The 24,236-nt window shown below is 38.3% G+C and overlaps 1 protein-coding gene across 1 annotated transcript in view; it reads right to left on the bottom strand.

Annotated features, from left to right (window-relative positions):
* Positions 1-14,793: 14,793 nt before the first annotated feature.
* The window catches only part of FBN2 (fibrillin 2), a 320,766-nt gene continuing 311,323 nt past the window's right edge, over positions 14,794-24,236 (bottom strand). Inside the window, exons 61-65 of the mRNA XM_073625060.1 lie at positions 23,956-24,081; positions 23,585-23,704; positions 20,996-21,224; positions 19,734-19,905; positions 14,794-18,872 (exon numbers count right to left, since the gene is read on the bottom strand). Of these exons, the coding sequence (XP_073481161.1) occupies positions 18,501-18,872; positions 19,734-19,905; positions 20,996-21,224; positions 23,585-23,704; positions 23,956-24,081 (1,019 nt within the window). The 3' untranslated portion in view covers positions 14,794-18,500. The remainder of the gene's footprint in view (positions 18,873-19,733; positions 19,906-20,995; positions 21,225-23,584; positions 23,705-23,955; positions 24,082-24,236) is intronic.

The following is a 24,236-nucleotide window of genomic DNA, read 5'->3' on the forward strand; positions in this document are numbered from 1 at the left end:
TTTGTTCTTCCTACATATTGTAGTTTACAGGAACATTGTAGAATGTACACCACCCTTTCTGTGTGGCAACTAATGAAATCTTTAATTGGATATGTATGTCCTGTGCTAGTTGCCAAATTTCATTCTTTTTTCCTTGAAGTTTTTTTGAATGTTGACATGCAAAACAGTATTTGCATGGAAAGAAACCTTTTCCATTAAAAAAAGAAAAATGGGGTCTTGTGGTAGGGTCCACTACATTTTTCACAATCAGATCCCGCAGTGTGGTGGCACGTTTGTATATAATAACTGGTTTGTCTGATAAGACACTTTGTAAGTGTTTGTCGCCTTTCAAAATATGCCAGTGTTTCATAAGTATTTTTTCTATGTCTTTGTGCTGGACATTAAAATCAAGGACCAGGGCTGGTGCTTCCAGTAGTGGTTGTCATTTCTTATCACCATGGATCATTTGACACCTATCCAAAGATTGTACCGATTGGATTTGTTTATTAACAAATTCTGAGGTGTGTCCTTTCGCAATAAATCTTTTGCCAATTAAGTCAGCCTGGGTTTTAAAATCGGAGTCTTTGGTACAATTTTGTCTGATTCTGAGAAGCTGGCCCTTTGGAATATTAAACAACCATGGCTTATGGTGACAACTGGTAATAGGTAAATAACTATTTTTCGCAACCTCTTTAAAATGTGTTTTAGTGATTAGTTTGTTATTTTCAATACTAATTTCAAGGTCGAGAAATTGTATTTGTTTTTCCTCGATTTTCCAGGTCAGAACTATATTTCTGTACTCTGATTCAATTTGGACAAGAATTTTTCCAGTGAGTCTTTGTTACCATTCCATATAATTAAAATATCATCAATGAATCTTTTAAAAAATTCTAGTTCACAGGATGTGTTTTTATATACTGAATCTTCTTCCCATTGGGCCATGAACGCATTGGCAACACTTGGGGCAAATTTAGCTCCCATGGCGATTCCTGTGGTCTGCTTGTAAAAATCTCGGTTGTGCCAGAAATAATTATTTTTCAGAGAAAATTCTATGCATTTGATGAGGAACTTCCTCTGCATGCATTGTAAATTGCTGAATTTTCTCAACACCCACTTAGTGGCCTCACATGCTTGATGGTGTTTAATGATTGTGTATAAGGAGGACACATCAGCTGTTGCCAGTAAAGTTCTTCCTTCCGGGACAGTTGGTGTTTCCAATAATTGTAGGACATGTTTCGTTGTTGTACATTAGACAGCAGGTTAAATAAAGCTGTCAATATACTGGCCTATTCTTGATGTCAATGAGTTGATGCCATTGACAATGGGTCTCCCTGGCGGATTCTCTCTATTCTTATGTATTTTTGGAATGTTATAAATCACTGGGATTCGGCATGAATATGGTACAAGATATCGGGCTTCTTTACTGTTCAGAATTAATTTCTTCACTCCTAAGTGTACGATTTGCTCCAAGCCTCGTTTAACTTGCGTTGTAGGGTTGCCTAATAGTTTGGTATATGTAATGGAGTCTTGGAGTTGTCGTTCAATTTTGTTTAGATAGTTTAGTTTGAAGCACCACTCCTCCCCCTTTGAACGTTGGTCTGATTACTATATCTTTTCTAGCGACTAATGATCGTATCCCTTTTTTAATGTGGATGGGGTCCTTAACTTTCTTAATTTTCAGTTTATCTAGGTCTTTTAAAACCAAATTCTTGAAGACTTCGACATGTTGATTATCGTGAACCTGAGTGTTAAACAAGGATTTGTTATGTAAGGAACTATGCTGTATCATGCTTTTTTCTGATGATATAAAGGTGTCCCTAGTTTGGGGATTACTCAAGATGGCTTTCTTAATATTAATTTTCCTTACGTACTTGCGTATTCCGACGGAGGTGTTGAATTTTTTTAAATTCTGTGTTGGAGCATATTTAAGGCCTTTATCTAAGACAGCTAACTCCTCACTGCTCAACTCTTGTCCACTAAGGTTGAAGATGCCTTTGCCAACTATTCGCGCTTTCTTTTGGATTCTCTTTCCCGCTCTCCTTCCTCTCTTAGTTCTTCTTTGGTGGTCTTCTTGTTGGCGTCTCTTTGCCTCCTTCTCGGGGATTGGTCCCTCTGACCTCGATCTAAAAAATCCCCCTTCTGTCTGTCTTGTTGGTAATAGGGTTGGCGATAATGGGGGTTATCAGCCGCATGATGTCTCAGTGGTTCAAATCTGTTGTAGGTATGGATCGGGCTTCTCTCCCATCTATCTTGTGGGTGAGAGTAAGTAAATTCTCTAGTATCTTTCTGATAGCTTTCATAGTGAGGTCTATCTTGTTGAGGTCTTTCGTAGTAACGCCCATCATTGTATGGTCTATCTTGTTGGGGTCTGGAATAATGGCCATCATTGGGGTAAGCTTTCTTAAATGGTTTTTTGAAAGGTTTTTTTCGATTATTTCTCGGGATCTGATAGCAATTATTTTGATGTCCTTGGTAGTCTTGGTTTCTTCTCGGTGTATAGCAATCTTCTCTTTTCCATCTGCCATGTGGTGGAGGGTGTTGAGAAGTGCTAGCTACTGGTTCCTGAATTCTTACTTCCCATTCAGGAGTGGAGTAGGCTGAGGTTACCACTGGTTCCTCTAGCTTACTCTGCCATTTGAAAACTTGATCCGCCTTGTAGTCCGAAGTATCTCTTTGTTACTTTTTCATTTTTATTTTATTTTATTTCTTGATGAACTCATTCATGATTATACTGTGATTTATTTTACTGATCCTTCATTTATGGTTTTGCGCAAAATCATTTTGTACATGCACTTTATTTACTGGTTAATTTGTGAACACCACTAGATTTTGCAGTATCTCTTTATTTTGTTACTTTTTAGTAGCGCAGAGGTTCTTTTATCGTATTATTTCTAGTCTATCACTATTTCACCTTTGCAGCTATTATGGAAGTATTCACTTTTATGGAACAAAGAAAGATTAATCTGGATGAAATTTTCTCCACCCAAACTAAAACCAATAGTGATTTAGAAAGCTTGATGCGCAAACTTGGACACACCATGGAGAAGAAAGTCAGCCTATGGTGGGACACCAACACTTTTGAACGCTACCTGAGAGAAAATATAGTACCCAGAAGGCTTAGATGGGAACTACCACCCAACGATGGACTTAAGGACAAAGAGTCCATCGATGAGTGGTATGTGTTTTTTAATAGTAAAAGTATACCTAACCCCAATGAAGTTAGAGGTCAAAGCATTGCAAACACAGATGGGCCTATATAAAGCTAAAATGGAGGAAACAGAGAATAGGTCACGTAGGAACAACGTGAGGGTGGTGGGCCTCCCTGAGCGGTGTGAGGGCCCCCACCCCGAGGAGTTCCTGGAGACATGGCTCAAGGGAACATTTGGAACAGAAACCTTTTCGCATCTTTTTGCAATCGAAAGAGCTCACAGGGTGCCATCTAGATATCCGCCATCAGGGGGCTATCCCAGGCCAATAATCATGAAAATTCTCAATTATAAAGACAAGGTGATATTGATGCGAAAGGCCAGAGATCTGGGGGACATCTTCTACAATGGAGTTAGAATTTCATTATACCCCGACTACTCTCTAGACCTGCAGAAATGAAGGGCTGATTTCAAGGACATCAAACGTAGTTTACGGAATCATAAAGTCGCATACGCTTTGCTGTTCCCAGCACGCTTACATATATCTGCATTAGGGGCAACCCATTTTTTTGATACTGCTGCAGGGGCATCAAAGTGGCTCGAAGACAACAAAAAGAACCCGTAGAGCTATGGACTGTAGCAATTGATTTATTTTTTGTTTATTTTGAAACTTCTTTTTTTTTTCTAAAAGAATATATAAAACACAAAGCGCTGTGATGCTAAATAGCTGATAATTACACAGAAAACCAAGTGAGGCTGCTATCAAAAAAGAGTGTTTTCAGAGTCATTTAAAAAGAATAAATAATGATATTTGAAGCGCTTCACAATGTGCATAAAAATGAATATATATGAATAAATATAAATACTCAAATAAACCCAGCGGTGAGTAAAAATTCCTAAAAAATCCAGCAATCAAAATAGTGTAAAATTATAAAAAATTAGTGACACCAAATGTGTAAAAAAATCCACATAAAAAATCCACATAAAAATAAATATATAGGGATGTATTCAGAAGGTTCAATTATACAAGTGTAGAATCCGATTGGTATAGAGCTTTGATCCAGTCCCACTAGCAAAGCTGTTTAAAAACACTTGCTTAATTAAGGTGCTCATTGACCTTTATAGTAACAATGTTTCTTTTGCTTCTGTTCACAACCAATGTGAGAATCATAAAACAGATCTCATTTGACAGGCAGATAAGAGAAAAAAACAATCATTGTGCAATAGTTAGGATACCAAGGTACACAGGCAAACTTCAATCCACTCACGTGTGCCTTATAATGATAAGGCATATGCAGGTTTTACTATAGCAGTCAGCCGCCTTAGACAGGAGCAGATTCACTGCAGTACACTGAGTGATACTGCTGATCTGCAGAGAGCGTCCTTGGCTCCTCCCACGCGTTACATCACAGTCACGTGACTTTTTGAAGGATAAAAAAGTCACGTGACTGTGATGTAACGCGTGGGAGGAGCCAAGGACGCTCTCTGCAGATCAGCAGTATCACTCAGTAAGCTCTATACCAATCGGATTCTACACTTGTATAAATGAACCTTCTGAATACATCCCTATATATTTATTTTTATGTGGATTTTTTATGTGGATTTTTTTACACATTTGGTGTCACTAATTTTTTATAATTTTACACTATTTTGATTGCTGGATTTTTTAGGAATTTTTACTTACCGCTGGGTTTATTTGAGTATTTATATTTATTCATATATATTCATTTTTATGCACATTGTGAAGCGCTTCAAATATGATTATTTATTCTTTTTTTTTTTCTACTTTTCTCTTATTTCTTCCCACTTTTTTTTTTTTTCTCCAGGTCTTGGGATGACTGTTGAGAGGGAGGAGGGAAGGGAATAAAGGGAAACTAAGTGGAGGATGGCACGGGGGGGGTGGGGGTGCCTGGTAGCTGAGAGTCACTGATGAAAGATGTGGGTTCACTGGTTATGTATGTTTTTGGTGTATTTCTGATTTTTTTGAATTGGGTTATTGGAGGGGGGAGGGGGGGACTGATGGGGAAATACACGGTAATTGGATCATATTTATGCAAGGGTAGGGTGTATCTGTTTGAGTGGTTGGGAGGGAGAAAAACGGTCACAAGTAATGCCCCTAGGGTGAGCCTAGTTAGGAGGGTAAGGATAGAGGGGAGGTCACGAAATAAGCACCAGAGTCGGGTGGTATACAAATTAAAAAAGGGGGGAGGCGGGAGGGTCTTAGGGAGGAGCAGGGTTAGATTAGGAGGGGTCTATACAACACAATCATTAAAGGGAAGGGGTTCAATAAGAATAAAGCACACACGCACATGTTGCTTGCACTTAACTAGAAGTAGTACAGAAAGAGAGTGTAGAGTCGGAATCGGTCATGGGACCTCCTGTCTCTCTTTCTTTCTGTCTTCCTTTTTAACACATTTACTATTAAGACGGTAATTTCGGGAGACACATATGCACATATGAACAATTTTCTATTTTTGTTTAATTATCTGTTTTTTTTTTTTGTTGTCTAGATGTTTAAAACACTAAACATAGGGAACATTAGGGGTATGGGTGATCCTACCAAAAGGGCAACTGTGTTTTCAGTCTTGGAGACCTATGGCATCGAACTGATATGCCTGCAGGAAACCCACCTTACCAATGATACTAAATTATTAATTCGGAGTAATAAATTCCAAGCACAGTACCACTCAGTTTACTCCTCCTATTCTAGGGGGGCGAGTATATTGGTGGGTAGAGGGACATTATTTTCCTGCAGGGATGTTAGGATAGATCCATTGGGGTGTTATGTTTTTTTGAGTTGTTTAATAGAAAACAAACCCTTTGTGATAGCAAATGTCTGAATCCCCCCCCCCATTTAAAACTGAGATTTTGATTGATTTATTAAAGTTTGTGGAGGATAAGGCAGATATCCCGATCATAGTAGTAGGGGACTTCAATGCAGTTCTTGACAGTAGCTTAGATAGGTTTCCACCAGTGTCCCGACCAGAAAGGGTATCAGAGGGGCGTTTAGGCCAATTCCTCGGGGAGATGGGATGGAGCAATCTGTGGAGATCTCATAACCCAAACACCCGGCAGTATTCCTGTTACTCAGGGTCATACTCTACCCTTTCACGTATAGGGTAATAGTGAAGCTCTGCAATTAACGAAAAAAATAAAGTACTTACCAAGAGGAATATCAGACCACTCTCCCCTAACACTTACTATAGACTTAAGAGAGATTTTATCAAAAAATTTGGACAATAAATCCACTGTGGTTGGACCTGATGGGGAGCCCAGAAAAAATAGCCCTTAGATTAAAAGAATTTGTAGCACTTAACTCTGGCACTGCATCAGTGGGGGTAGTGTGGGACACCTTAAAAGCATTCCTTAGGTGGTTACTACATCAGCAGGTGGTAAAAATAAAGAACAAGTCAAGGGAACTGGAGGTTAGGGCTAGAAAAGAAGTGATGGAATCAGAAGCACAGTATGTGATAGACCCAACCCCAGAGAAACATGAAATATGGCTCAAGAGACAGCTAGAGTATAAAGAAGTACTTAATAGAAAAACTGAGAACAAGAGGCTCTTTCAGGGACAAAATTACTTTGGAGAAGTTGAAAAGACGGGTCATATGCTTGCACTTTTAGTTAAATCTAACACATCCCCTCCAGTTATTTCCTCAATTAGGACTACATCCGGAGAGATTACATCTGAAACTGGCAGTCTTGGATGCTTTTTTTACATTTTATAGGGACCTGTACAAGTCGCGCCAGTGTTCAGACAGGCGCGATATGGACAGGTTCTTGGAGGGAGTTGATCTACCTGTACTCTTGGAGGTAGAAAGGAGAGAGATGGAGTCCCCTCTGGCCTTAGAGGAGCTGCAAAGAGCAGTTGCGGAGCTGTCTGGTAAGAAATCCCCGGGCCCAGACGGGTTACCACTGGAGATTTATAAACAATATGGAGAGGTCCTGCTCCCGGAGCTCCTAAAGGTGTTGGAGTGGGCGGCAAAGGAGGGTGGGCTGCCCTCCTCAATGACAGAGGCTAACATAGTAGTAATAACGAAGGAAGGTAAGGACCAATCGGAAGTTTCCTCCTATAGGCCTATATCACTATTGTGCTCCGATGTTAAAATCATTGCAAGAGCGCTGGCATCTAGATTAAATAAATTTATTGCAAAACGTGTGCACTTGGACCAGTCGGGGTTTATCCCCGGTCGATCCACTAGCACAAACATCAGAAGGGCATATCTGAACCTCCAGGTGCCAACAGAAAATACGGGCTCCAGAGCTATCTTGTCCTTGGACACAGCCAAGGCCTTTGATAGCCTTGAGTGGGAGTACCTCTGGTGGTCACTGGAGAGGTTTGGATTTGGCCCTGTATTTATCAGATGGCTGAAATTGCTATACAATCACCCAAGCGCTAGGCTCAAAATAAACAATGGTTACTCAGAGCGTTTCTCGCTTGAGAGGGGGACAAGACAGGGGTGCCCTCTGTCCTCCCTCTTATTCTCTCTTGCTATGGAGCCTTTAGCGGGAGCAGTGAGGGCAACGGTTGAGTTACAGGGATTTCAGAGGAAATGAGGCAAAGAAAGGATAGCGCTATATGCAGATGATGCTTTATTTTTCCTGGGAGACAAGGGATCCTCCTTGGAAAAAGTGATGCATATAGTTGAGGAATTCGGCAACTTCTCAGGTTTATCTATTAACTGGGAGAAATCGTCCCTCTTGCCAGTTGATCCATTGGATGACTCTACCTCGGTGGGAATTCCCCAGCTAAAAATCACAGAGAAGATGAAATACCTTGGCATAGTGCTGTCTAAAGACCCTAACTTGTTTATTGAGGATAATTTAGCCCCTCTACTACTGAAATAAAAAAAAAAGTGATATTTGGAGCAGACTAGCCCTTTCCGTGGTGGGACGGGCCAATCTGGCCAAAATTATATGGTTGCCAAAAAAATCCAAGCCCTCTTTAGGGAGCTAATATGGAAAAAAGGACAGGCCAGAATTGCCCTGCAAACGTTGCAGCGCCCTGACACGGAGGGGGGATTGGGCGTTCCTTATCCGTTCGGTTATTATCTGGCAGTCCAGCTACAACAGTTGGGGGGATGCGCCAGTGGGGGAGGAGGAAATAATAATGCCAAAAATATGCTACAGGGGAACCCACATAACTCATTAGTCGAGGCACTAGAGGCAGGCTCGCGGCCAGAGGAGATCCCGACAATTAAGATGATTATCAAAGTTTGGCAGGCAGTTAGAAAAATCATGGGGTATAATGGAATCTCAGAATATTCACCAATCTGGAATAACAAATATCTACATGAATTATTAACCATAGACAAAAACAAGTTATGGGAAAGATGCTGGGTGAGTCAGTTGATCCAACTGTATGAAGGAGATACCTTAAAATCATTTGAGGATCTGACGCAAGAGTATGGGATACCAAATCAAATATTTTACAGCTACCTAAAGATTAGACACGCTCTGGGTAAGCAGTTCAGTGCTCAGCCACGCGCTTGGAGCAAGATCTCACTGTTACAAGAAATAATTAAGTCAGACACCACCAAGGGACTTATAGCTGAGATATATGCCCAATTAAGAATCATCACTCAGGCAGGGCCCTCTGGGAGTAGGGACAGATGGGAGGCAGATGTGGGGCAAATAACAGATGATCAGTGGAAGAGAATATTAGAACTAGGGCCAGAGATATCGATCTCTCCCTCGCAAAAAGCCTCACACCTGTTACTACTGCACAGAGCACCCCCAAGAGATTATATATGTTTGGATGTAGGCCTGACAATGAGTGCCCTAGATGCCGAGACACAGGGGACTTAATACATATGACGTGGAGATGCCCAAAACTGGTTAGATACTGGCATGAGATCCTAGAAACAATCAACACCACGTTTAGAGTCAAATTAGAGCCCGAACCTAAAATATGTATTCTGGGTTACATAAGCAAAGAATTAGGCGATAGGAGCACAGTAATAGCTGTTGCAAGAGGCTTGTATCAAGCAAGAAAATTAATCGCACGATCTTGGCAATCAAGAACTCCCCCTGCCCCCGGAAGACTGGGTCTGTACCATTAACTCTTTAGTGTGGAAAGAAAAAATATTCTTCACCAGGTCGGGTAACCACAACAAATTTATAAAGTTATGGAATCCATGGGTACTAGGGATGGTGGGCTCCTCGTCAGTGCTACACTAGAGTTCATGAGTAACTGTTGCCCTAACTAGGAGAGGTGACACGGAATAAATAGTCTCCAGAAAAAATATTAAGAGAGTGCAACGTGAAGGGTAGCAAGTTAGGAACCAGGTGTGCTTCCAAAAGGTCCAGCTCCATGAGGGGAGGGGGGGCGGGGCATAAAATTTAGAAAAGGAGCATTCTTGTTAATTGTAATTGTAGTATGGAAGCATGAGGTCAGATGGCTATATTGTACATGCTATGTCTTTTTTATATTTTGTACTGCTGCAAATAACTTAAATAAAGAGGAAAATGGTTAAAAAAAATAGTAAAAGTATAGAGGGTTTCGAATTTCTCTTAAAAAGAAAACGGAGAAAGATGCAATATATAGACCAGCAGATAGAAGTTTTAAAACTCAAATTAGAACCTCATAAATCCTTCACCGAGTTTAGCTAATTAGCCAATCAAATGAGCAAAGACTTGATGGCTAAAGACCTAGAAGTTCAACAAAGAAAAATGAAAAAGTACCAAAGAGATACTTCGGACTACTAGTAGACTAGTAGTTCTTCTGGTTGTTCTGGTTCTTCTGGTGTTCTCGTCCAGCATCTTCCTCCACAACCAGAAGAGGAAGAAGATGGAGGAAGAAACCGAAGCATGAAGGAAGAAAGAAGTTAGAAGAAAGAAGATTTAAGCATTATTAAAATCACTGCTCCCGAAAAAACGGCCGTTTTTAAAACTTTTTTTTGCATTGATCCATGTCCCCTGGGGCAGGACCCGGGTCCCCAAACACTTTTTAGGACAATACCATGCATATTAGCCTTTAAAATGAGCACTTTTGATTTCGAACGTTCGAGTCCCATAGACTTCAAGTTTTGGTCTGTTCGCAAGTTCTGGTGCGAACCGAACCGGGGGGTGTTCGGCTCATCATTAGTCTGGAGCAAATCGTACACTTAGGAGTGAAGAAATTAATTCTGAACAGTAAAGAAGCCCGATATCTTGTACCAGATTCATGCAGAATCCCAGTGATTTATACCATCCCAAAAATACATAAGAATAGAGAGAATCCGCCAGGGAGACCCATTGTCAATGGCATCAACTCATTGACATCAAGAATAGGCCAGTATATTGACAGCTTTATTCAACCTGCTGTCCAATGTACAACATCATAATTGTCCTACAATTATTGGAAACACCAACTGTCCTGGAAGGAAGAACTTTACTGGCAACAGCTGATGTGTCCTCCTTATACACAATCATTAAACACCATCAAGCATGTGAGGCCACTAAGTGGGTGTTGAGAAAATTCAGCAATTTACAATGCATGCAGAGGAAGTTCCTCATCAAATGCATAGAATTTTCTCTGAAAAATAATTATTTCTGGCACAACCGAGATTTTTACAAGCAGACCACAAGAATCACCATGGGAGCTAAATTTGCCCCAAGTGTTGCCAGTGCGTTCATGGCCCAATGGGAAGAAGATTCAGTATATAAAAACACACCCTGTGAACTAGAATTTTTTAAAAGATTCATTGATGATAATTTAATTATATGGAATGGTAACAAAGACTCACTGGAAAAATTCTTGTCCAAATTGAATCAGAATGACAGAAATATAGTTCTGACCTGGAAAATCGAGGAAAAACAAATACAATTTCTTGACCTTGAAATTAGTATTGAAAATAACAAACTAATCACTAAAACACAGTTCAAAGAGGTTGCGAGAAATAGTTATTTACCTATTACCAGTTGTCATCATAAGCCATGGTTGTTTAATATTCCAAAGGGCCAGCTACTCAGAATCAGACGAAATTGTACCAAAGACTCTTTTAAACCCGATTTTAAAACCCAACTGACTTAATTGGCAAAAGATTTATTGCGAAAGGATACACCTCAGAATTTGTTAATAAACAAATCCAATCAGTACAATCTTTGGATAGGTGTCAAATGATCCATGGTGATAAGAAATGACAACCACTACTGGAAGCACCAGCCCTGGTCCTTGATTTTAATGTCCAGCACAAAGACATAGAAAAAATACTCATGAAACACTGGCATATTTTGAAAGGGGATAAACACTTACAAAGTGTCTTATCAGACAAACCAGTTATTATATACAAATGTGCCACCACACTGTGGGATCTGATTGTGAAAAATGTAGTGGACCCTCCCACAAGACCCCATTTTTCTTTTTTTAATGGAAAAGGTTTCTTTCCATGCAAATACTGTTTTGCATGTCAACATTCAAAAAATTTCAAGGAAAAAAGAATGAATTTTTGGCAACTAGCACAGGACATACATATCCAATTAAAGATTTCATTAGTTGCCACACAGAAGGGGTGGTGTACGTTCTACAATGTTCCTGTAAACTACAATATGTAGGAAGAACAAAAAGAGCATTGAAAGTCAGAATTAAAGAACATGTCCAAAACATCATGAAAGCTTTTCAAAAGCACAATGTATTGAGGCACTTGGCCGCAGTCCATAATAGCAATCCAGCTGAAATGACCTTCTGGGGTATAGATAGATACCACAAATCTTGGAGGGGCGATCATAAAGTTAGGAGTATTAGTCAGAAAGAATCTCAATGGATCTATAGAATGAATACACTTATCCCTAATGGGTTAAATATAGAATTCAATTTAAATTGTTTCATTAGTGATTATTAATTTTTACTGTTATTGTGAACCTTTTACTGAACTTCCGGCACACTTACCATTTTATAACTTTAGCTCGTTTTTAATTTTCCCTCCCTGTATGGCCTTTTAATTAATCTCTTTTGCTGATCTACTCAGTCTATTTGGACATGTATTGTCACTTATTTTTATAATCTGCTACAGCAAGTCATCAGTGATTTCAACACTAGTGCCATCAGTTAGACGCAATTACCTATATTGCCACAAGATGTCAACAGTGAGAGAGTCCCTTCACTCCGTCCCGATGTGATACTATTTTTAGTTAATGAGCCAGCCCCCTGCTTTTATATTTTATTTTATATACTATTTTTTTATATACATTTTTTATTAAAGTAACCTTATTTATTTTATGGTGAATAACGCTTTTCACATCCTTTACTTGACCGCTACGTATAAACACACTTATGAGCCTTTGGTCTCCATCAAAATGGCTATTCTACCACTTCCTGTTCAACTAGTATAAATTAACTGATTGCCCATCCAATCAGATTTCCTGAGGAAGTGACGAGGTACGTGACGCAACGCGTAGGACTGACGTACTAGACGCAACCAGAAGTTCACACCTTTTGACCCAGTTGTTTTTGTTGCGGACCAGAAGTGATGTACTAGGTAACGGCGATACGCCGTTCTGTTGGCTGCGCGTTACCTTTTTATTGCCATGTACAGCTTTTTTATTTAATAAACTCTGGTCTATGGTACTACACGATTGGAGGCCCCCTTTTGTTCTTCTTTTTTCTACATGCTCATCCGGACCCGGATGCGAGCCTGATCCGGCCCCACATCTGTCATCTATCTTCCGGATGAAACCACTGGTCTCAAACTATCATCCACTCACCATGATTCTTAAGGCATTTACCCATGCCTTTTAAGGTAAGGGCTCTGTGAGCACATATTTCAGCTGTCATTTCATCACTGACCACACGTTTTCAATTTGTTGCATCCACTGAGAAGATTCATGAAAGGATCTTTACCATTTTGTGGACTTATTATATTATATACATTTTTTTCTATCACTCATCACGATTTAGTCATGATTGGACATTTTTATCTCAATCACTGTACTCCATATATAACCATTTTTTGATACACATTTTAATCATGTTTCCTTGATTGTTTATTAACATTTTTGTCAAGAGCCTTTACTTAGCTATTCAGCACTGGGACTTTTTTCACTTTCAATTTTTGATCTGCACATTTTTAAAGAATTTTTTTTATTTTATTTTATTTCTTGATGCACTCATTGTAGAAATTGCTCATTTAGAATGTGTGATGTGTTTTGGCACCTTTTTACTGAGATTACCAAAATAGTGAGCTGCAACGAGGCAAGGATTAGCGATATAATACCTCTCATGTTCGTCCTGGAGCCTACACTGTATTACCTGATAGACGGGGCACTGGAGGAACAGCAGCAGAAGAAAGGGGAAGACTTGCTCTTGTCTCAGGGCCAGCTGGAACATTTGGCTACTGCCTCAATCCATGTGAGGCAGAAGCAACAGAAGGCCAAGGAATACAAGGAGGCTTGGGGTGCTGGCAGTGGGAGGGAAATGGAACTGCTTCAAGGTTGATGTTTAACCCCTCTAAAACCCCAGGTGTTGTACTTGGGTGGGGTGAGATCCCTGATACAAGAGTAAAATGGCCAATCTACTACCACCATCCCAGGGGGAGTGCAAAATGTGGCATTAGGAGGAGGTGCTGCATAACAACCTCTTTTGTAGCAGAATCCCCGCTGATGACCAATGTGCTCCAAATCCTCTGATCCCTGAAAGAAGGAGCCATGGTGGTGACTGTGTTAGACAAGCTCCTGTATCTGGGAATTCCATATAGCAGAGCAGCCATTTTACATTCAATTTGCAACGATTCTTCATCTATGCTTTTAATTATATAGTTACTCTCAGTTATTGTTTATATATTTGCATTATTGCAGGTACTGATATAGCTCACAATCAGAAAAAGAAAGATGTGCACATACACTGAAATACTTCTTTAAACACTTGCTTTTTAAACAGAATATTGAAGTCATTTGAGCCACTGCTTAAAATTGTTCATCCCCTTACAGTGACTAAAATGGATAACATCTTGATTTTATTTTCTGATGTACAAATAACTGTTAGCTATGTTCTCCATATGCTTTACAGGAAATATTGTAAACTGATTTACCAGTTGTATGTGAAAATATCCTATGAGTAAATGATTCCACGGTGTTTATAGTATAAACATCCATTATGATCTATTTCCTTGAAGAGTGTGCTTGGCAGACACAGAAACTAAACAGAGCAAATTGCCTGTTCAGTGGTATATTCATGAAACTGCTAAGTGTGGAAGAGAACCTACAAATCACACACCCTTTTGTATGCAAAATTCTGGTATAATAAAAATAATAATGAATTGCCAGGCAAAAATACTATATTATCAAGCCATTTGTTGGACACTACGTACTTACAAGCTACCCCCGTAAAACCATTGTTTTTGTTACTGTGAAATTTGGCTTCCTAGTTTGATCTACAGCCGCATCTCATCCTAAAAACCTAAACAATGACTACAAATTGCCTAAACACCTCACTTCAACCCCCCAACCCCCCCCCCCCCCTCACAACACCACCACCACACTTTTACAGCAAATGACATATGACATTGCTTTAGTGACAGGTAGTAAAGAGAGCAGATATAACTTGGTGTCAATCACCTGTGCTTGGCTATGTCTCTCTGTTTAACACTCAATACCATTAAAACCATGATTTGACGATTCAGCTAGAATGTAAGGATGTTTAGGCTATACAGAAGGATTATGTTTGAAGTTCATACATAAAAAAACATACAAATTTACCCCAAAAATATATTTTATTGTAAGAAAACAGATGTCAACCAGGTACACATGGAATTGAAAAACAAATCAATAGATTTGCCCTTGTTAAACTTGAACAAAGATTTGACTTTTGTTCTTTAAAGTAATATTTGGTGTATTCTAAATTGGTTCTGTGGTATATTTTTGCTGCATTTTCACTTTGTTCTGGAAGACTATTCTTTGGAACCAATTGTGTAAGGAAACAATTTTAGCACACCTTTTTTAGGAATCAAGTAAATTTGAAAAATTTGTAATTGTGATCTAGGCTTATGATAAGTAACCAAAATAACAGACACATGTTGTAAAGGCGGGGTGTATTGAGGGGTATGGTTTATCCCAAGTAATTGTGTATGGAAAGTGTATGGGCAGATCAAGATGGGGCTATACAATGTCTCAATTTTAAAACTGTTGGAAGATATGATTTACTGTCTATGTCAAATATTACAGCCAATAGTGATTACACTATTTAGTGACTTTCTGGATGGTTATGAAGCATAACCTGATAATGGAGCTGCCTACAGTAAATCATTTACAAAGCACCATTTTCAATAGTATATTACAAGGCACATGGGAGAAAATTACAGTACTTTGAAAAATGGTATGCCACAGAAAACATGAAGCATTCACGGTATTTTGCTACAGCAGATGAAAAGCATAATTCACGTCAATTATCTATTATAAAGCTAATGAAAAGGTCCAGTGTTTGATGTTATGAACTTCCATTAAATGAGCACCTGAACTCTTCCAACTGATCGGAAAACATCTCTATCAAATAGTTGAAAGGGCAAAATGAAAAAATAGAATCAGTCAACAGCAGTGGTCCCCAGCCAGCAGCTCGTGAGCTACATGTAGCTCTTAGCTCTCTTTGACATTGCTCATGGCATGTTTTTGTTACTTTTGTTCAGACTATATAGGGTCTTTAAATGTGAACACAACTTGACTTATGTATTCCCATTAAAAATGAATTTGTCTGAATTTAAAAGAACCGCAGCAGTTCAGAGCTTATCTATTCACAAATGAATAAAACAAAATGGCTCAATTACCACAAAGTAAAATAACAAACAAACAAGGCTCTATGCTCATTTAAATTAATTTTCATAATGCATGTCATATATTACTGTAGCAAATAAATACACATTTACAGTTTACTGGGCACTATAGCAAAATACCTCCAAATACTTACAAACTGCAAAACAAATATTGATGAATGTGGTAGATGATAAAGCCATACTTAGTTTTGATTGGTTGGGTATAATACTTCAAATAAACCAATTAGGGTTTACCCAGGCATCTTTTTTTACCTTAATACATTTCTTAAATTTATGTTACAGAAATCCGAGCCAGATTTTATAGAAATACTCAGATAGCTTATAACAATAATTTGCAATGATAATTAACCTTTTTGGTTAAGTTTCAAAGCTGTTTCTAAATAAATATATACAATATATCCCAAGTTACTGTGCTTTAAATATTTCATTGATGTGTTTCATATCAAGCATCATTATTAATATATGCATTATATTTTAGCAATGCCTTCTGTGTTACATGTTTCAATACCAGGCTATTGGTTTCATAATGTTTTTGTAAAATTAATGGATGGGCTTAAAATCATGTTGAGCCCTAAGTACACAATCTTTGAGTTGGGATGCAAAGAAGGGTTCCACTGTAAATGAATGGACTTAAAAATATGTTAAGCCATTTGTGGAAAAACTGTGTGCATTTGCGATATTCAGATTTTTTTATTTACTATGTTTCTGTTTTGCCCCAAGACAATGGGAAGCTGACATTTGAGGTCCTAAAATACTATACTGACACTCATTCCCAGTGTAAATAGGTATAAGCACTCCTATATTAAAGTGTATGTAAAGACATTTTTATTTTAGTTTTGGATAAAGTATGGAAAGGTTAGACCCTTTTGTGAAGTCTTTATTGCTGTCTCCTCGGGGGGGGGGGGGGGTTACCACTCTATTTGTCCTAATGACCACTGTCACCAAGGCAGAGAGTGAGAAGAAATTCAAGTTTTTGAGCTGTCAACAAAGCAAGAAGTGTGAGGAAATGCTCCAAAAGAGATACATATTCTTGTACTACCTTTCTAAGATGGAAATTATGTTCACTTTGGAGAGACATCCTCCCATTACCTGTTGTTACATAGCTACAGCTTACATAGCCACAGCACCAGAAGTACAGTGCTAGATCAGCAGGTTTGTAACATTTTACAAACCTTCAAAGAAGAAATAGGAGTTTTATGTTTGTAAAATGTTACAAACCTGCTGAGCTAGCACTGTACTTCTGGCGCTGTGGCTATGTAAGCTGTCACATGGGGAAGTGATCATGTCCTTCGTCCCTCCTCTCCCCTTGTTCATTCACAGAACAAATGGTATTCTCTGAATGGTTCCCATAATCAAAGGAATTCTGTGAATGGACAAGGGGAAAGTAGGGGCAGATAAATGTCATGATCTCTTCCCAGAAGTACAGGGCTAGGTGTAGTGTCCAGCATATGTAATTTAATTAATTGCACAATAAATAGAAACAATCTGTACAATTAACACATCTGTCCAGTGGTAACTTTTTTACATTTAGGAATTTGTAAATATGTCTGTGCCTGGAGTTCCAATTTAACCTGCTTTACTCAAAACTAAAAAAAAAGTTTTGGCTATACATACACTTTAAGCTATGCTGTGTCAAACTTTAAAAGTTATAAATATTTAAATTATATTACATTGGGCTACATTTGGTTGTTACTCTTTTATTTAGCCTGCTTTGAAACAATTGTCAGCATGTTTGTAAAATTTCTATGTCTAATCAGCATTCACAAATGTTGGTTTGTCCTTTATTGGATTAAACTACACTATGTGAACCACTACTTATGTACAAAACTCATATAGTGGTCTTAATTTCAGACAGAGACCATTACAGTTGTAGAAGGTTAAAGGCTCATTCACATGGAGGCTCAGCCCTGTACAGTGTGCAGAGCAGTTGGTTTATCTTACTTGTACTAGTATTAAGCTGCATGCAGGCAACCTATATAAGTCAAAAGATATGCATCAGCTTTATGGACTCAACTGCACAGCTGAGTTTGACTGGTAGGCAGGGACAGGTACATGGACCAGGATGTACAGGGTCTGCTTCAGGAAGAGTAGTGTAACCGCTGTGCTGGTCAATACAGTAAGTCCATACAGCTAATGTGTATTTATTGATTTATGTAGGCTGCCTGCATGCAACTCAGTGCTAGTGCAATAAAATAAACAAACTGCTGTACTAAAGTTGATGTAGCTATTAACACATTTTATGGAGAGTTATGTATTAGTATACAAATGAATTTATCAATGCGAATGGTTTGTAAAAACAATTATTAGATAAAGAACTAACACAATGACTTGGGATTTATCTGTATATATAATTTCTTTACAGCTGTGCACTTTCATTATTTGAGGCTACAATATATTTAAATTACTATAACCAAAGCTGGCATTTTCATAAAACAAAAAGAAATATAAAACATTACCACTTCTACGTTATTTTTTCCTGAAACAGTCACTGTGCAGGGGTGAGACAAAAAAAGAGAGTGGTCCATTAAAATCAGTCACTTCCTCCTTAAAGATTTCAATATGAACACATGCTCAGTTGGATAAATAAAGGACCAAATGTGGTTGTTCTGCTCTGAGTTTGAATGTGCTCTTTAGTTTAAGAGATGTCTAACTGTAGTCTCATTTTGAGAGTCTCCCCCAGCTCCCCTAGGAGGTAGTTGTCTTCGTGTTTCTCTTCCAGTTTAGTGAAGTCACTTTTCTTATACAGAGGGATGCTGATTATACCCAGTGTGTAAGTTCCTGGCTGTATATTCTTATGAGTTGCATGGAGGTAACTAAGTCCATCCCTTTGGTTTATACGGAAGATGGTGTTATTGCCTTGAGATATAACATAGCGTACGTGGTTGGTAAGGGCTTGGATTGCCGGAACAATTTCCAGGATGTGGTTCTTTGTATTGAGTTCAGAGATGTTTATCTTAATCTTCAATGGTTCCTCTATATCCAGACTCTTCAGACTTATCTTTTCATCCTGTGTAAGCAAATTATAATATTATAATTGGGCAAGAAATGTGCAAACAGTATAACTAGGTGTCATACCTAAAGAGGCATTGACTTTAAAGTAGGACTATAGGCAACATTTTTTTTTTCATTTTGGGTAAAGTAAGGGAGGGTTAAAACCCCTGAAAGATATTTTATTTCAGTCATCTGTGCTCCATTGGGGAGATTTCCCTTCACTTCCTGGCCCAAAACCAAACAGGAAGCGAAAGGAAATCTCTGTAAATCAAGGGAATTCCTTGGTGACCCCCAGTTTACCAGAACTAATGTCCCCATTGGAAGATTTCCCCTCTACTACTTTTCTGGGGGCAACCCAAAATTTGGGTAATTTCTTTTGCTTTCACTTTTCAATGATAATGGTAAACAGAACAAACAGAAAGGGCGAATCTTCCTAATGGGGCACAGACAGCATTAAAAACTGACAGGTGTTCTAATCCATCTTCACTCTATCCAAAACTAAAAAAAAAAGTATTCTCTTTAGTTATACTTTAATTTTTAAATACATTTTACTTTAATTGGACCCATTGCAAACTATGGTTGCGGCCCCAGCCTAGATATCCCTTTTAGCTAATAGCAATAGGCTGAGTCACAAATAGTATCTCCACACTAGTGTGCCTGGATTTGTAGCATTACTTTACATTACTTGATCACCTTGTCACATTAGAGCAAAGGCTCTGTGTTATTTTCAGATTTTATCCCTGCAGATTATATTGTATTTATAACCTGCAGATCACTGCAAAACATTTCTAAATACTGGGAAATAAAAACCCCAGTGAAGCTAAAAATGTATACCAAAAGAACATTTGTGACAGTAGGTATTAGACGAATATCTTACCATTAGAGGTTGTGTATCATTAGAACTTCTCTTGGACCTTCCAGATTTCTTTGGGTAGCCATTGATCTTACATTCATAGCATGCTTCTGGGGATAGAGCATTCTCTTCACTTTCATCTATAGCAGCAGATAGATACTGGCCTCTGTTGAATCCAATGCTGGACACACAATGCCTGCAAAAATAATAATAATAATTTATTTTTACATTGCACTATTACATGCATAAACATGCATAAATATATTTATTCCATGTAATTTGATTTTGGAGTGAAATGCTATATTTAGTTTACTTTACAAGTACAACAGATATCTGATATTACACATACTTGTAATATTACATTAATTTGAAAAATACCATTGTTTTCATTTAAAATTAATGACAAGTTACAATTAACACAGGTGGGGGACACTTTTTGGTGTCTGAAGTTTTACATATTTGGAAGTCTGAAGAAAAAATAATTTGTCTATGGACATTTTGACACAGTGGTGAATATAATACTACAATGGTGATAATTAAGGCTGTGTTGAGGTTACAAGTTTTGTTTATGCTTAATTCACGTTAATTGGAACTAAGATATGGGATTGTTGCACTGGTTTATACTGGTTTATATATACAGTACATACTGGTTTAAATATTTTATAGGGATCATTTTAGAATTAATTGGGGAGCTGCAGCATTTTGGAACTTTATATTATTTGAAGATAGTGCAGAGTTAGTGCAGCATTGTTTGATACTATATATTACCTTAATTTAGCTATAATAAAAAGAGCTACCTAGCAAGGGAGGTATTTTTAATGAAAGCTTTAATTAAAATACATTGAATTTTACTTTATTCTGATGGTCCATTTTAAATGTATGTTATAATATCATAAAACCCACAATTTTTATAGAGCGGTAAATATAATCCTACCACTTTACAGCTGCTCATTAGGCACTTATCCTCTATGTCACAATTCTCTCTATTTATAGACTTCTGTCTCCAAGCACATCTGCTTTCACTACTCTGAGCAAGAGGATTCTATTTTTTTGCCAGTAAATATTTGTCTATTGGAAATAAGCAGGTTTTTTTAATGTATGCTGCTGTTGCTTCTGTTAGTTAACAATCACGGATATTCGCCAAGCAAAACAATCATAAACAATGAAAATACTGTAGTGGATCAGGCGAAATATAATCTGACTAGGATTGCCTAGATTCACTGTTTCTAAGGCTGAGGTGAAATTAGAACATTTCTGGAGCCATAAGCCATTGCATAAGCCCTTACCCTTGGCCGGCTCGGTAGTATCCAGTGGGGCATCCACAGACGTAGCCTCCATCAGTGTTGGAGCAGCCATAATTACAAGGATTCTTTGATGTACATTCATTCACATCCTGACAGGAAGCTGAAAACTGGTCAAAAGCAAATCCAGGTGGACAAGCACATTTGAAGCTGCCAAGTGTGTTGTAACATGAAGCAGAACCACATGTGTTTTGTGTGGTACACTCATTTTCATCTGTGAGAAAAAAAATATGAGGAGGACATTTATGAGAATCTTCATTTTAAAGCTTCAGTGTATGATGTGGTTTGTGTTCACACTGAATACGGAAAACTGGGTCTGGTGTTGATCACCAATGACCCAGGTCAAAGTTGTCCATAAAGTAATAAAAAAGCATCACTGGCCAGTATTTCAAAAACATGAGCATGGCGTAGATAGGCATTTACTTTACAAATCCTTTGTTTTCTTTCCTGTTTGTTCACACATAACTAAATTTCTAACTCTTAACAAATGCTCCTATAGTGTTAATGTGCTTTAGTATAGGCATTAGACTTGCGTTAATGCACTTTAGTATACAGTAGGCGTTAGACTGTCATTAAAGTGATTGTAAAGTCTCGTTTAAAAAAAAAAAAAATAACAAACATGTTATACTTACCTCCTCTGTGCAGTTGGTTTTGCACAGAGCAGCCCGGATCCTCCTCTTCTCGGGTCCCTCTTTGCTGCTCCTGGTCCTTCCCTCCTATAGAATGCCCCCACAGTCAGCAGCTTACTATGGGGGCACTGGAGCTGAGTCACAGCTCGGTGTGTCCATTCAGACACAGAACCCGACCTGGCCCCGCCCCTCTCTCCTCTGAATGGCTGACTGACTTTGATTGACAGCCGTGGGAGCCAATGGCACCGCTGCTGTGTCTCAGCCAATCAGGAGTAGTGTCCCGGGTGGCTTAGACATTCGTGGACATTGCTGGAGAGAGAAGGGGCTCAGGTAAGTAATTAGGGGAGTGTTGGGGTGGCTGCTACACACATAAGGTTTTTTGTCTTAATGCATAGAATGCATTAAGATAAAAAACCTTCTGCCTTTACAACTCCTTTAATGTGCTTTAGTATGGGTGTTAGACTGGCATTTTACAGTTATAAATGACACTTTAAAAATACTCCCCAAATGCCATATGCGCAGTTTAGAAGCGTTTGATGAGGAGCCTTAAAAACATCCCTCAAATACCTGCTTTCAATGTCAGTGTGAACTTAGCCTTACGGTGCAAAAAAACAGAATAAAATGTCCCTGCAATAGAAGAGCTTTTATAATCAACACTCTGACAGCCTGTGTTTCCTACCATCACTCCATTCAAGCACTGCAGCCACTGTAAACTTCTTTGCTGATTCACTCTTCATAAAGATTAGAATACTTGTGTCCACCACAACAAACTGTGCTTTCATTTTCCAACCCCCAGGTTCCTACGGGACACAGTAGTGATGTGGGCATCAAAGGATGAAGCTACTGATGCCGAAGGGGGTGGGGGTGAGGGACATATCAGAAGTGTCAAATGCTTAAAAGGCTTACTTCATAGTACAAAGCTGTATGGAACTAGGAGCTTTCTGCACTGCTCTGTGCCAGGACAGAGGGGATACATTATTCAAGAAATGTAATAATGAAATCATTCACTAAACTTAACACTGTGACATTAGTGTGGACACTGAAAGATTTGGCAAAAACACAAACTTTATATAGTTAGTGATTTTCTGCACATGGTGGTTAGGCTACTGCCCAAGGTTGTATTTACTGTAAAAGCCAAAAAAGAAAAGCAGTACCCAGCCTAAAAAAAAAATAGATTTTTTTTTTTCTTATTCTAATTTCCTCTTTTGTCCACTATGGACATGTGTTGAAAAATCAGCAAGAGAACTGTAGGTGAATTGGATCCCAGGATACTGTCTAGAAGATTAACAATAGTTCAGGAAACACGAAACCATCTCTCATTTCTCTTGTTTGTCGGTCTCTATGGTTCAAAAGTAGTTGTGGATATAAAGCAGACAGCATGATTCCCCCAATAGGCTTAGTTTTTACTAAAATAAATTGCATAATAAAAGCAGAGCAATGTTAATAATGCCTAGGGCAGCTAGCTATTTAAAGGCAGTCCTTCTAATGTGTCTAGCACTAAAGTTTTCTTCAAAAACCTGGGTTTAGTAAACTATTGTCTAGCGCTGGGTGACCCATGAAGTCCACTAACATTAAAATCTTCATTTGGTTTGCAGATAAAATGGGACCTTGGAATTGACAGCTTCTGATGCTTTGAATGCTCATGTGAGCTTATAAATTTCAATGCATAAATGATCTGAGACAGGCATTCTGAAATAAATTATCCTTATGTCCATACTATGAGATATGTATCTGTCTATCAATCAATATGGTATATGACTTTTGGTAGATTAAATAGACAATTTTATAAGAAAATGTGCACTAGTTGTACTGTACAGTATGTAGCAAAGCTTTTTACTACATCATTTCTCAATAATAATGTAATTGTATCACTATAACTGGTTAATCAAGCACTTTATAAATTGCATGTACAACAGTCACAAATTCGTATATGCTGTTTTCTTACCAACACACTGGTTCCATTGGTAGTGTTGAACATAACCCTGTGGGCAGCTACATCGATAGCTACCAACAATATTTTGGCATCCATGTTGGCACCTATGATTTCCATCACATTCATCAACATCTGTGCAAATAAGGGACAATAAAGGGAATAATGTCACTCATTTATCTCAAGGCTGCATCTAGCTCACATTTATGTTTGGTATACTATCCCAGTTTCGTATTAGTTTATTTACCCGTAGCCTTATTAACAAGAAAGAAAGGTAGGCATGGCTAAGGAAGAAGAGGAAGCCAAAGTAGGGTAGAGGGTGAGGCAGGACAGGACAAGATAGGGTATGACTAAGTAAGGCTAAGGTACCCTTATTGCGAACATACCATCACAGTTTAAGCCCGTTGAATCCAAGGAAAATCCTCTTTGGCACTGACAAGTGAAGCTGCCAGCTGAATTTTGGCATTCTCCTTTAGAACCACATACACTGGGCTGTGTACATTCATTATTATCTAGAAAAGAAATGCAATATATGAAACATATTCTCATACAGATTACAGAAACTGATTTAAATCTAAAGTGTGTAAACAAAAAAGTAAAAACAAGTTATAACAATGAACACATGGATAAGAAGGGCTTTAGTTAAAGTGGCATTGTTTTTCCAGAA

Source organism: Aquarana catesbeiana, linkage group LG01 (genome assembly GCF_042186555.1).
Source record: "Aquarana catesbeiana isolate 2022-GZ linkage group LG01, ASM4218655v1, whole genome shotgun sequence".
NCBI lineage: Eukaryota > Metazoa > Chordata > Amphibia > Anura > Ranidae > Aquarana > Aquarana catesbeiana.